Below are 14,050 nucleotides of genomic sequence, written 5' to 3'. Positions count from 1 at the left end.
CACATAAAACTGGCGTTTTTTTTTTCAATCAAAAGTTATTGCAATGTGCGGTGCGTTCGGCGATTGTCATAAAAAAAAACTCCTTACACCCAAATTCGCCCATTTTTTCGTGGCAATGAAAGAGCAGAATTTGCAAGTCTGCAGGTCATGCGAAACTAGGAGCATTTATGGTGCTGAGTCCAGCACAGAAGTTTCCTCTGTATTCATCGTGCAACTGAGATCTCAGCGCAGCTGCTGGACACTGGAGGCGGCCGGTTGAACGCTCGTGATTTCGTCACTCTGGCCTGCCACTTCAATGTTGGTCCAGCTATTACTGACTTTGCCTCGGGGAAAAGGAGAGCGAAGATATGGTAGTGTTTTCCAATAAAAGCCTCAATTTTATGAGCGTCACTGTACTTACTGTTACTGCCGTCGCAGGTCCATGATCGACGGAAACATCTTCGCTCAACTGGTAAGCGCCACTGGTAAGCGCCACTGGCTCTAATTAGCAGGATCGTAAGATGTGGTATGTAGGATTCTAACGTCCCGAAGGTGCACGTGCGCTTACGGCGCAGGTATGCGCGCCTCTCCTCGCAGGTGCGCGTGACGCGGGCATCGCCGAGACCTCGCGTATAGTTTAGAAGAACTTCTATATGGGCTAGATGGTTCACTGTACTCGAAAATGGAAAAACAGTGCCGCCGAAAAACACACACACACAGCTCAAGAACGACGTAGGACAAGCGCTCAAGCGCTTGTCCTACGTCGTTCTTGAGCTGTTTGTGTGTGTGTGTGTTTTGCGGCGCTACTGTTTTTCCATTTTCGAGACCTCACGGTTTAAGGCCCCAACAGTTGGCGCTGTGAAAGACCACGCATTTGACAGTCTGCAGATGTGGAAAATCTGGCTCAGCTAAAACGCTTTTCAACCACCCCCTGAGCGCCATTGCAGCCTGGTCATTCATGTTGGCAGTATACGTTGGTGGCCTACTTGTGGCCAGTGTTAGGTCAGTGCCGATACCTAAGGTTGGGCTCGGCAGCCGACGAGCCGACCTTGGCCAGGTACGCGAGGACCATGCTGTGACAAGCACTTTTGTCTTGTAGGCTCCGAGCCTGGCTGGTAGCGTCGGCGCGGGAATTTCTGCCCGTTCCATGCCGGCACTATAGACCGGTACTATAGGCACTACAGACCGAGCCGATACATCAATGCAATATCTACAGAAGCTGGAAAAAGAAATAGAAATGTGGTGCGATTAGGTGAATGCAGAACGACTTGTCGTGCGCAGTTTCTTTTCCGTTACACTTAATTTTTCCATATCATCAGGTAGCGCTATGTGTCGGGTCCAATTTTTTTCATGCACTCGGAAAAGCAGAATGCAATCATTGGTAGTGATGGGGTACGAGGTAGCGCGCTACAGGCAAGATACTCAAGCGTGTGAAACCAGCGCTTCCTGGCTAACCACGCGCTGCTTGACGCACAAGTTGTCGCAAAAGCGCTGCTGGAATCGCATCTATTCGAGCGCGGTGTCCTGTGTAGCACTAGCGCTCTCAACATTCCTGCCGCATGACGATTACGTGGACCACTAGGATCACCAACATTATAGCGCCTGCTAGCGTGATGGATGCAGTCACCAAGGCACCAACTGCATAGGCCTTGTAGCTTACCCACATCTTCCCGGTGAAGAGCGCAGATACGAAATGTAAGGACCTTTGGCTCAGCTGGCATTCTATGAGGGACGGATTATGGGCAACTGTTGCAGTAGGTGTTTCGAAGGTCTTATTTGCACAGTGGACGTCTTGTACTTTATTCCAAGGAACTAGCCCAATGTGGTTTTTCTATGGAAAAATCCTCAACTACCCCCCCCCCCCCCCCCAGGATTTCGGCCCTGCGTTCTTTAGGCTGGCCGCACAGGCCCAAAGGTGACAGACTTCAACGGTGATAAGAATGGAGAGAGCCCACAGACCAAATGATCGCAAAAGCTCTTTAATGCAGGTAACACTAACAAATTTCAGCCGGCGTACGTTGCTACCGCACTACTTGCAACAATGCGACCAGTTGGCACAAGCAAATAGAAGCAAATAGAGCATAAAGACGACACCAGCACCAAATCGGACGTACAAAGAAATGTCATGGAGGCAAATCAAAATCATTCGCCTCGCCGAAAGAATACCGCTTGACGGCTGGTAGCCCACAGTACTTTAGGTCCCAATGAGTGACTCGAAAAAAAGAAACAGGCAGGCCGCTACACTATTCGGGTGTTCTTCGGCGAGCACCAACATTCCGGACCATGTTTTCTCATTCCAACTTCACAAGAAGGAAGGCAAGAACTGGTCGACGAGTCCTCGGAGTTCCCATGTTAACACCCAATACACATCTGCGCCGCTGTGGGCATTGAATGCGGACGCTAACCAGACCTGCATAAGACTTGGCAAAAGCTACAAAGTGCCAAAAACTGCGAGCTGGAGTATAGATGTCGTTTGTGCCGCATGACAGTGTAAAGGCACAGTTGACACTGACGGCGAGCAAGTTCGAATTTTGTCATTGGCGGCGAGTTCACGATCAGAATACAATGAGATATCAGTGCACTAGACATGTACGCATACAGATAAGCATGTATCAATACACATGCCAGCAGATCACATCCAACAGATGTGCGCCAAGGCGTACTGCAATTGAGTAACGCAGGAGTACCGAGGTGGGCAAAAGCAGCCCCGAGTTCCACAGAGACAGTGCTTGTGATGGAAACATTTCTTTGGTTGTTCTCATTTTAGAGTGTTCAGTGAGCATCAGGGAAGGTGGGGCGGTATAAGCGCTTGCAACCGATGCGTGTCTTTTGACATGGGAACAGCCTCAAAGGGAGCTTCTCCAAAACTACGTGCGCACATTTACACCTGCAGCGTCACAACGTATACTATTGACAAATGTTGCAAAGCACATACCAGAGCGGTGTCGCATCTTACCTTCCATCAGCTGTAACCTCTAGAATGTCTGCAAGTTCCAGGTTACGACTACATGCATCACACCTCATACTATGCTAAATGCCTCAGCTACTTTTATCGCAGTTCTTAAGCAGTGCGAAACGTGCCAATTCTCTCTGAAGAAAGCACAAGCCACCTCCAAGACACATCACAATGTATGGCAACGCTAGCGTCAGTAGGCCAAACAAGGCGCTTCTTGTCCATTGTAGCCCGTTTATGCACCATTCTTACATCTTTTATTCAACGTTCACTGCGGCAGCAATTTTCGGAGCCCAATCCCTGAGCATCATGGTCCACCGATTAAATTTTTTTGGGTGCGACGTGGCCCACCAATAAGCTACTGGCGACGCCAGCTTCCTTAAACCACCAACAAGTGGCAACAGCAACCTGGCATGTGTGCTTTGCGCGGGCTCTGAGAAAAACCTCAGCTGTCCCACAGCTTTATCATATGACCCAGTATTCGTGGCCGCAAAGCTGAATAAATGACGTGACCCATCGGTGACGCATAAGGCAGTGAACGTGTTAAACACACGCCCACCTGAAGACTACCGTAGCAGTTTTGGCCTACCGCAGCAGCATGCCAGAGAAACACCCCACTTTTGTTTACGAACATGAAGCAGGTCTATGCCCTGGACATTTTTTTGCTGTACAGTCTGTCGCACAAGCAGCCGAAGTCATGCAGTTAATCTCGACATACAACTTGGGTGGAGTGACCGACTTTTTTTTACAAAACCTTCGTACTTGCGGATTACGAAGCCTCAAGAATGATCGTAGCAAAGCGGAAAAGGGTACGACAGCGCGATCAGGCAGCACACGAGTGGACAAGTCTCGACGCTCACCAAACGGCACAGCGAAAATCGGCGGTCTCTTCCTGCTTCGCAAAAGCCAGTCACGCAAGCTTCCTTATGGAAAATGCCACAAAAAAGCATTGCGCCATGTACTGCTGGCAGAAAAATGGTTATCAGGAACCCTGCACAACTCATATGAATTAAAAAAAGAAGTGTTGGGGGAGGAAGGGGGAGGGGGGGCGCGGTGACCACCAGACTGTGCAAAAAAACAAAAAAAGATAGAGAACACGTCACCCAAAACACACTATAACTCAATGCCCAAAATGACGTCCACAAGGCAAGAATGTTGGCAGATATTTGCACATTTTGCGGGACCAGAAAAAGGCAAGCACGAGCAGTTCAAACCTGGACCTGTTGGCTTGCAACCACCAATTACAAACACTGCACTTCTTTTTCTTAGTTATTTAAAGTAAAACAGAAGTTGAGGCTTATGTGAATGGCGAAGTTGCTGTAAGGAAAGTTAATACAGCAAATGTAAGTTGTACAATTCTAAACACCGAGTGTTTGTATGAAGACAAAAAATTTCTGAAAACCAGGCTTTTAAATATAAAATAATACCTCCTTCACGATCATGCCTGCAGCACTGGCAGACCGCATAATACATGTGAGGTAAGTTGATTACGACGGTGACTAATTAAATCTGCTAATTACTTTAAGTTGAACAGTTGGCATTTGGTTTCAATTAACATATTGTAAAGGGCCATCAGCACATCGAATATCAGTTATTAGTGCAAAAGCACTCTTACGATTGTCACAGCCGAGCAAAAATCTTGCTTCTGCATCTTGCATCTTGGTTGTACATCTTGCTTGTGCATCGCTCGTTGCCATAGCAACTGTGATGCCGCTTTCGGTCCGGGCTACCCCCGAACTTTGACCATGGCCGATTTAGACCAAAATCAATGTCCAACCAAGCTGAGCGTGGCCGACACAATAGCGACTTCCAAATTTAACCCGGGACATTTTCGAAAATTTCGTCCGGGCCATCCCCGAAAAAGTAGTTGAGATTTGCCCCATCTCGTTGCTATGGTGTCTCTTGTGGTGTCGCCATTTACGTCACTGTGGTTTCACACGTCTCACAGCGGTTTAATAAGCAGAGTTGAGCCCCGGCTAAGTTTTCAGGTGTGAAGAAATGTAATTGCCCTTGGCTCTAGGCGCAAGGAATTTCGGCTATCCAGACGCATTAGAAGAGGCGCGTGGCAGCTGCAAAGTGCCCGCAGCCACGCCCACGGGCTCACATAGCTCGGAGAGTACGCATCACACTCTTTTCCCCTAGCACGGCGGGATGCGACGCGCCGCCCGGGCAGGAAGGGGAGAGGCGAGCATGACTATGCACACTTAGCGGCCATCGCACCCCTTTTCCATGTGTCTGGACGGCAGAAGTTTCTTGTGCCATAGCGCCCAGGGTTAATAATTGATATCAGATGGACCGATGGACTGCTACAAGTTGCCAGTTGCAACCAAATGCCTGACTACTATAAATAAAAAGTCCATTGAAATTTGTTAATTATCATAAATTGAATTACCTAGCACTCATTTTATACCGTCTTCCAATGGCATTACCATGATCGCAAAAGAATGATCATTTTAGCTCATAAAACTTATTTTTTGAAAATTACTTTGTCTTCCCATAAACACCCGGTATATAGCCATGAACATCAGAACAGCAACACAAAAGCCAAAACCAACTTATTCAGGGCAGGGCTTTTCTTGTGGTTTGCCTATCATGAAATAAAATGCACTGTAACAAGAATGGCAAGTAAACCAGTAGTCTGAGAAAATGGCTTCTACGCAGACAAAGCACCGTCAAGGAACATGAATCAAGCTTTCAGAGCCACAACAGACCACTTTCGATTCAAGGCATAATATTTCTTGTTTATGCCAGGCTGCCCACAGTAGTATTTTAGCGCTTGAAGTTAAGCATGAATTAGCTAAATTAAGAAAAGGACCCGCTCATAGAGATGGGCCACTCCACGTCAAATGACCCAGGCTTTGCACTCACCCATCTTCGATTTCTTAAAAAAAAAGAAAAAATTCATGGTATATGGTGCAACTGTGGTAAACACTCTCCCAGCTTGTTCTTGGCGGCCAAATTTTTTCCAAGCCATGGCTGCTATCTCAAGTTGGCAAATTAAATCAAAACCTAGCCTAGCAAAAATTTCTAAAAAAATTAATTTTGGAAGCATGACTGAAATTTTTTTCATCTGAATAAAAGACTGTTTTTATATACGATAACTTAAATTTGTTTCACCTCTCCCAAAATAGGAAGCACTGAAAGAAGAACAAAACCATGATATTTTAAATTTTTATTAATTTTTATGTTCTCACGGAAGTCATTTGAACTTTTTTCTCACATTCCGAAGAACTCAAAGAAGCCAATAAAAGTGCTAGCGCAAGGAATGTAAAGCATGTAAAAAAAAATTCCTACTTTGGAAAGCAAACTTTGCGGCAATATTCAAGCCATCAATTGCATATCGAGATGGTCCAAGTAAAAACATGAAATGTAGTATGCTGAATGGTACCATTCAGTGGCATCTATTTCATGAAGTTTAACTGCAACGCTTTTTTTGTTTTAAGAATGAAAATGATTTTACAAGTTGAGCAACCGCACCCTATTCCGGCAATACATCGTACTCGCTCTTCACTGCAGTGCATGCAGCCACCGGAAATAAGGAGACACAGAACTAGCACTCCACTGCCCACATGTGATGGTGCACTAAGTTTGCACAACCTGCTCAAGAGCACGATTGCGAAAAACAAATTTCATGGACTACCTCGTCATCGACAGTAGATTTAGGCATGAAATGCCGTGCAGGAACGGCTCACAGATACCGACAGCCGCACTCGAATCTTGGGGAGTGTCCCACATCAGCCGATTTTCTTTCCTAAGCTTTCCTTCGAGAGTGACAGCACGCTCGGCTTTCTTCACTGCTGTTTACGTAAGGTGACCCACGCAACCAGAGCCATCAGGCCATGCTGATAAATGGCACCACAGGACCTGTGTCACTAGGGAACCTCAATGCGCCCACTCCCCTTGACACGCGCATTACGTAATGACAGTGTTTCGTATTTGGGGAAAAATGAAATTCATTTCGAGTCTATACAGAAGCACAATTTTTTTTAGACACGTGAAAAAAATGTCGTCATGCGTGAAAAATTAATTTTTCCAATTTTTTTGTGAGACTATGTTCTGCTATAATTCTTGAACTTAAGATTGCGGCCACGGCATGAAAAAATTTTCCGCCAAAAACCACCTGGGAGAGTATTTAACAAAGTAACACCATGTATACCATGATTTTTTTTTTTTTTTTAGAAACTGATTATGGTCCAGCCCAGAGGCAGTTTCCTCGACAGGAAGGTAGTACAGGGTAAAAAAAAAAATAGAACTGATGCCTGCAATTTTGTAATAACAGTTACAAGCAATTTGCTTTAAGAACTGCAATGAATATGTGGAATCCTCATGGAATCTGCGACATCTGTTAGCACAACTTGAACACTGTTCCACTCAAGAGCCACACTTATTGACCAATGATAAGGTGGTGCTGGAAACCCGCTTTTTGCACATTTACACTCGACAGATGCTATAAGGTTAAATGGGCCTTCCCAGAAAAAGTAAAAGGAAGTACTTCCTTCTGTGCATTGCTGTTTTAATTATTTAAAATTGTAGCAAACCAAAACTGAAGCACAAGTTTTTTTAAAGAGATCAATGTTATCCTTCAATAATTCATTCTATACTCATTACTTTGCAATGCTGCTGACAGAACTAACCATTGGTCACAAAACATTATGCCTTCATCTACTTCGTTTCAAGTCAGACTGCAATGTTATGCCAATATGTATTGTATCCCTCTATTTCTTGGTGATATCTGCAGACTGTGACAGAAAAAATCAGCCACATGTTTCAAAAGACAGGTTACAGGTGACAGACATCAAACTAGAACAAACAGGCCTGTTTTACAACATATTAATTGAATTAAGTCATAACTGTAATTTACTACTTAACTGCTCAGACTAGACAAAAAGTTTCAACTGAAAAGATGAAGTGCACTAAAGAAACCTCGAATGACAAATTATTAAAAAGTAACATTTTCTGAACATCTGCCCGCCATTTGAAGACAGTCCACAAAACCCCAAAGAACTAGATATGTGCAGTTCACACACATTAATAACGATTTGCACTACATGAACATGGGAGCACGACATCACTGGCCAGTATGGAAGCATTGCCAGATGGAAGATGTTTAAAACTACTCTTGTCACACACATCTGGTTTTTACACAATTTCTTCACAACACAAAAGACATCTGCACAATAAAGCTATCCCAATAAAAATTCACATCTGGTTTCTCTTGACACTTTTGCAGCTTGCCAATTCAAATTGTGTACCTCTAGCCCTTAATCTGAATTGATTCATCCAAGTACAGTGAATTAATGATATTCTTGCTTGCTCTGGGTGGTTCTTAACAATACTGCTTTAGTTTTACCTCTGCAGGCTGTACCAGGTTTTTTTCTTAAACTTTCAGCTCACATGATACAGAACACACTGTAAGCATTTACTCTGCCCTGTAAATTGAAGCCTGAGACAAAGTCTAAAAAAAAGTCAAAAGAATAAAGAAGTATGACACCACCATAACTTTACCTGTCTGCGCAACAAGGTTTGGTGCAATAAAAATGAGTAGTCCATAAAAAAAAAGGCCTTCCTTATGCCAATTAAGAGCTATAACACAAAAATACGGCAGTAAGTAGCCACTGATCATCTTATTACCTTTTATTCACTACTCCACACTAACATGCCTTTAAGTAGCATCAACAGACAGCTACTTTTGCGTCATAGCAGAATAAAACTTAAATCTAGAGTGGCTTGCATGACTAGGCACATTGCTGGAGATACTGCCAAGCTTTCTTCTCCTTTGCTGTTTTTTTTAGCTGTATCCACAAGCACTCTCATACATGTGCCAGTGTCTTCCAACCACAGAAAAAGTGCCTCAGCGCTTCTATATGGCACCAAAAAGTTCACAGAATCATCTAAGTTTATGATAGCGTTGTTAAATTTACATGCCAAAGCACCAAAATTATCAACATGGGGAGGGCAGGCAGCTTTGAAAAGTCGATCTCAACAGAAGGTAGCAGTATCCAAATTCATTCCATCGTGAGTACCCTATACTTCCATTTGGCCCTATACTACACTGCTCAACACCTGATAAATTGTTAAAATGGTATTTTTCAAACTTGAATGGTATTCGACACAAGTTCCAATATATTGGGCTTTGAGTGTAAGCACTAAGCCAATGCAGCCATCACCCATGAAAGACTACACATTAAGACCACCTGTCAGTACTCAAGCCACTATTCCTGCACTTTAAAGAAAAAGCTATAAGGCCTACTCAGAACGAAGCAGTTTATTCTCAGCTGTATGTTTAACTAGGGTAGCCAAAAAAAAATTAAAGTAAAGCACAAGAATCTCCTGTGCCTAAAATGAAGAAAAGCTATCCATCATGAAACAAAAAATTTATTAAATTAGATAAATTCACCACTCAAAACGGTTCCTCTGAAACAAAGGCTTTCAATCAAAAATCCCAAAGAAATTATTGCATGCTAGAAATAACAGACATGTTCTCTACTTTTTTCTTTACTTACTAAGGTTTTACTTGTCAACTAACTATCTCTGTGTCATATTTATAATAAAAAAAAAAATCAGCCCTGGCATATGCACGAAACTAAAGAAAGGCAATTAGAAAATTTTCAAATTTTTCAGCATCAAAACTCGACTAGAGAGCTCTGTATATTTTAAAAAACATCAATGCTGCAAAATACGCAGACAAATAGATGCCAAAATAGAGTTGCCAGAAATATGCTTATGTGGGATGTCTTAGAAAGCTAACATTTACAAAGTCTTGTAAGTAAAAAAATAAGATAATGCATGTACAAGCAGGCAGATACCTTGTTAGAGACTACAGTTTTAAGCTATGAATTTACAGCATCACTCAGAGTGAAAATGTTGAACCACGGTGCGCACCAGCAGCTTCAAGAGTTCCGCACTATTATCGGCACTGCAAAAAGGAAAACAGAAAGACATAACATACACTTTTATACATGACTAACTCTGCAGTAGACTAACACACCATGGCACAGTAGAATGTACATGAAAACGCTCAAGGCCTTTCTGTGCTATTTTAAGAAGTTCAGTGAATATGATGAACTGTAGTGGAGGCTTATGACTTTCAAGCATATGAATCCAGCAGCATGTATTCAAGCTGAACCACTCTAGCAGTAGAGCAGTTATGCAAGACACAATGACCTTGCTGCTTGTGTAATTGCTAGGATAACTGGAAATTACTTGGCGAGGCCTTTCTCCAAGAAGAAAATATAAGCTTGGTATAGTTAAAACATACCCAACAAACACTAAACTTTCAGTAGAAACAATATAAATATGTAAAGCAAAGAACTCTGAGGAATACCAAAGGAAAATGTTTTTTGTTAAATGTGAACAACGGTGCCATTTGTAGATGTTTGTGAAAATAAGGTAGTTTATGACCCACAACAAAAATGAATGCTGCTTGCCAAGTTGTTTCAAATGTAAAGAAGCAGAACCCATCAGTAGGACACAAATAAAACACACTGGTTCCCAATTTTTCACCTCAAAAAGTAGTTACTGTTTTTGATCCCCACAGTTTCAAAAGAGAACTCAAAAACAAAGAGCCCCAAATATGTATCTTACTAGCCACTTAAATCAGTTAGTTACTTATGGGTACATATCAATAAAATGCTGTACCCAAAGTATTCAGCCCCTGAACTCATGAGGAGCAAAAACCTATGAGAAAACTACACTACAAGCACAGGAAAATTCCTCTTTCCAGGTGATAAAATACAAGGGGTGTGCGAATACTCAAAAATTTTGAAAATTAAATCGAATATCCTTATATTCAATTTGCTGAACGAACTAAACAGTGCATTTTCAAAACTATTTGCAATGAATTGAATCAACTGTCAACTTTTCGAATAATTACAACGAAATTCGAATAGGGCAGCTGTAGTTTACTTTGACAAGCATTTCAAAACCAATGCCCATTCCAACACACATGGCATGCTGCTGCAATCTGTGTAGGAATAAGGGTTCAGCACCACGATACGGTCCATTTTGGTGCCAACATTCATAATGCTCATACACATGGGCCTCAAGACTGGGCAATGCGACAGGGTTCATCCAGGCATAGCAAACCCTGCCTTCACACCTGATATCAGAGGACATGGCACAAATCATCGTCCCTATCATCAACTGACATTTAGCGCTAGTTTGTTTGCTGTCATTAGTATAATAAAAGGTAGCTTCCCTAAGCTTGTGACACGACAGTCAAAGAGTTAAAATACTGACAGATAAAGCTTTAATTCCGGAACTTACAGCACTGCCACTAGCGCTTTGTTGATTAGTGTGAATATTCCTTTCGTATGAACATTCGCAAAAGAGGCGAATAACAATAACAAATATTTTATTAATATTTGATTTGGTTTTTCACTACATCATTCGTATTCGATTCAGTTTTGAAAAAGCGCTATTTGCACACCCCCACATAAATATTCTGTTATGACTATAGATGATGTAATGGTACTTCTTGTTTTCATCCAGGCCCACATGCACAGCACTCCATTTGTTTCCACAAAGGCGAATGTTTCGATCCGTAGCTCTTTTGGTCTGTACCATAACTATTGACAGGTGCTCAGTCAAGGTCTGCTGTGCCTTAGCCATCAAACGCTCAATACTGCATCACTGCAGCCATCAAATTAATTCAATAGTATTTGTTATTACAAGCTTGATCACTGAAATTCTATAATTCCTACCTGCCTATCATTTCTCTGTATACATTTGCACCAATACTATTATTTCCACACCTTTTAAACCAGGCTGCACCTTTCTTTTAATTGTGTAGTATGAAAAGATTTGTTTCACAGACCTTTCCAAAAACAGTTCTCTTTGTCAATGCAAAAAAAAATAAAAAAAATGTGTAATTTGCGGTGTTTAATGCCCCAAAGTGACATATGGGCTATGAGGAACGAAGTAGCGGAGTGTTCCGGATTAACTTAGACCCCCTGGAGTTCTTTAAGGCGCACTGACATCACAGCGCACACGGCCATCGACATCCGAAAACCGACCTCCTCAAGTTGAGTGGTAATTCTCAAACATTATATGCAGTTTGTTCTTGGGTTCCAAATCATCAATAGCCAAACATTCAGAACCACCAGCAGTAAGAAACCCTTTGAAATGAACATGGAGGATAAAAAAAATTGCCAAAAATAGTTGTCTCAGGTGAAGTTCGGCTCATCGGCAAAGTACACAACCCTGTGAAAGTCGAACAACGACATAGACATCATTGGTGTTCCACGACAGAAGTAGTGCAAATAAGTTCAACAATAAGTGAACAAGCGCGAACAAGTTCATTAAGTGGTCAGAAGAAACTAACTCAGTAAAGAAACCGATGTAGGTGAGCTTGACTCAGTGAACTTGACCCCGCCACTCAGTTTCACTAACAGTTCTGCAATTCTGGGAATCGGGTAACTTTTTTGGACTGGATTAATGGTGATCTTAAAATCCCCACAAAGGCATACGCTGCCGTCCTGCTTGACTACGGGCACGACAGGTGTGACATACTTCGACATTCGGACAGGGCGTACGATTTCTTCCTTTTGCACGTGTTGTTGTTCTTTTATTACTCTATATCAGAGTGCAAATGGCACCTGCCTCGCGTTAAAAAACTTTAAGTTTTGCTCCTTCCTTCAGTGAAAACTTTGCCTGTATGCCTTTTAACGTACCAAGCAACTCCGAGAAAGGGTTTCCAAATTCCTTGACGAGGCTTGTAATGGAGCAGACTGCATTCAGCTCTCGCGATTTTGGAAAGGTAATCACAAATGCTTCCATCCAGTCTCTCTCTAACAGCGTCGGACATGCGGACATGTTCCTTCCACGAAAAACAGCGGCAGAGTAGTCTCACGTGTTCCCAACTTCGCTGCAGCCGTGACTTTTCCCCACGACTGCCGGTAGCTGCCCTGAATAACTTATTATCCTGATGTCAGAGTGCTCCAACCGTGCTCCAGGAAACAAGACATTGAACTTATCCTCACTTAAGATGGAGATGCTGGTGCCGGTGTCCAATTACATCACCAGTGGTACACCATTAATGAAGACTCAGACCTGCATAGGCTCGGGTCCGACTGCTTGTATTGTCCACATGTACTGAGTATCCATGTCGTCCGGCTGATGCTCGGGAACCTCGTCCATTCGGTGCACTGCGCAGTTTCATCTGATTTCTCTGGCTCGCCGTCAAGTCGCTGCAAACACTTGTTAGGTGCCCTGGCTGTTCACAGTTGAAGCAAATACTAGTACTGTGCTAACACCGCGTCGCCAAGTGTTTGCCCCAGCACCGCGTGCAGCACCACAGCTCAACCGCATCCCTTCTCGGCGATCGTTACACGAAAGTGGCAGTCCCTATCTTGTGTGTTGACGCTACTTGCATGCATAACGTGTTTGCATCCTTCCTCCAGCTTCAATGGCAGTCACCAACTGTTTGGCAGATTCCAAGGTTAAATTTGCAGTTTCCAGGAGGTGTGTCTGCATTCCAGTACCAATCATGCCACAGACAACCTGGTCTCTTATCATGCGGTCCACAACGTCTGTCCAACATTGCAGTCATCCACAAGCCTGTTAAGTGCTGCAACTAGTCATTGACAGATTCTTCCTTTCCTCCATCTTGAGAAAAACTGGAAGCCTGCGACAACTTCGGACACCTTCAGCTTGAAGTGGGAGCTTAACGCTGCAAAAATTGCCGTCAGCGCTGCACCTGCAGGTTTCGTTTGTGCAAGCAAGCTTCGCAGCAGTGAATGTGTTGTCAGCCCGCAGGTTGTCAGCAATACCGCTTTGCTTTTCTCTGGCAATGTCGCTGGCCGCGAAGTACAGCTGAGTGCGAATCTGGCACTCCACCCACTCAATCATGTCTGCATGAACCGATGTGCACCGAGGGCACAACTGTGCATGTGCGAGATTTACCGGAGGCGACAACGCACCAAGACGCACCGTAACAGCCGACGCCTTCCACCTGGGCTGGAGAAGAAATTTGCCGGCTACTACGAGCAGAACTTATCTGAACACTTAATTAAATGCATGGAAATCTCGTTCATGCCATGATGTAGCAAATTGCTGGGCAAATCACCAAATATTTCCAGATGATTTACCATAAAAATCTGCATATAATACAAGGCTTTT

General features: G+C 43.3%; 1 protein-coding gene across 1 annotated transcript in view; it reads right to left on the bottom strand.

Moving 5' to 3' along the window:
- Positions 1–1,942: 1,942 nt before the first annotated feature.
- The window catches only part of LOC149353048 (vesicle-associated membrane protein 4-like), a 41,509-nt gene continuing 29,401 nt past the window's right edge, over positions 1,943–14,050 (bottom strand). The window contains exon 8 of the mRNA XM_089582248.1: positions 1,943–9,848. Within this exon, the coding sequence (XP_089438374.1) occupies positions 9,823–9,848 (26 nt within the window). The 3' untranslated portion in view covers positions 1,943–9,822. The remainder of the gene's footprint in view (positions 9,849–14,050) is intronic.

Source organism: Amblyomma mixtum, chromosome 3 (assembly GCF_055824585.1).
Source record: "Amblyomma mixtum isolate Tamu chromosome 3, ASM5582458v1, whole genome shotgun sequence".
NCBI classification, from domain to species: Eukaryota; Metazoa; Arthropoda; class Arachnida; order Ixodida; family Ixodidae; genus Amblyomma; species Amblyomma mixtum.
Note: the sequence above shows the minus strand (reverse complement) of the source record. Positions and strands in the feature narration are given on the sequence as shown.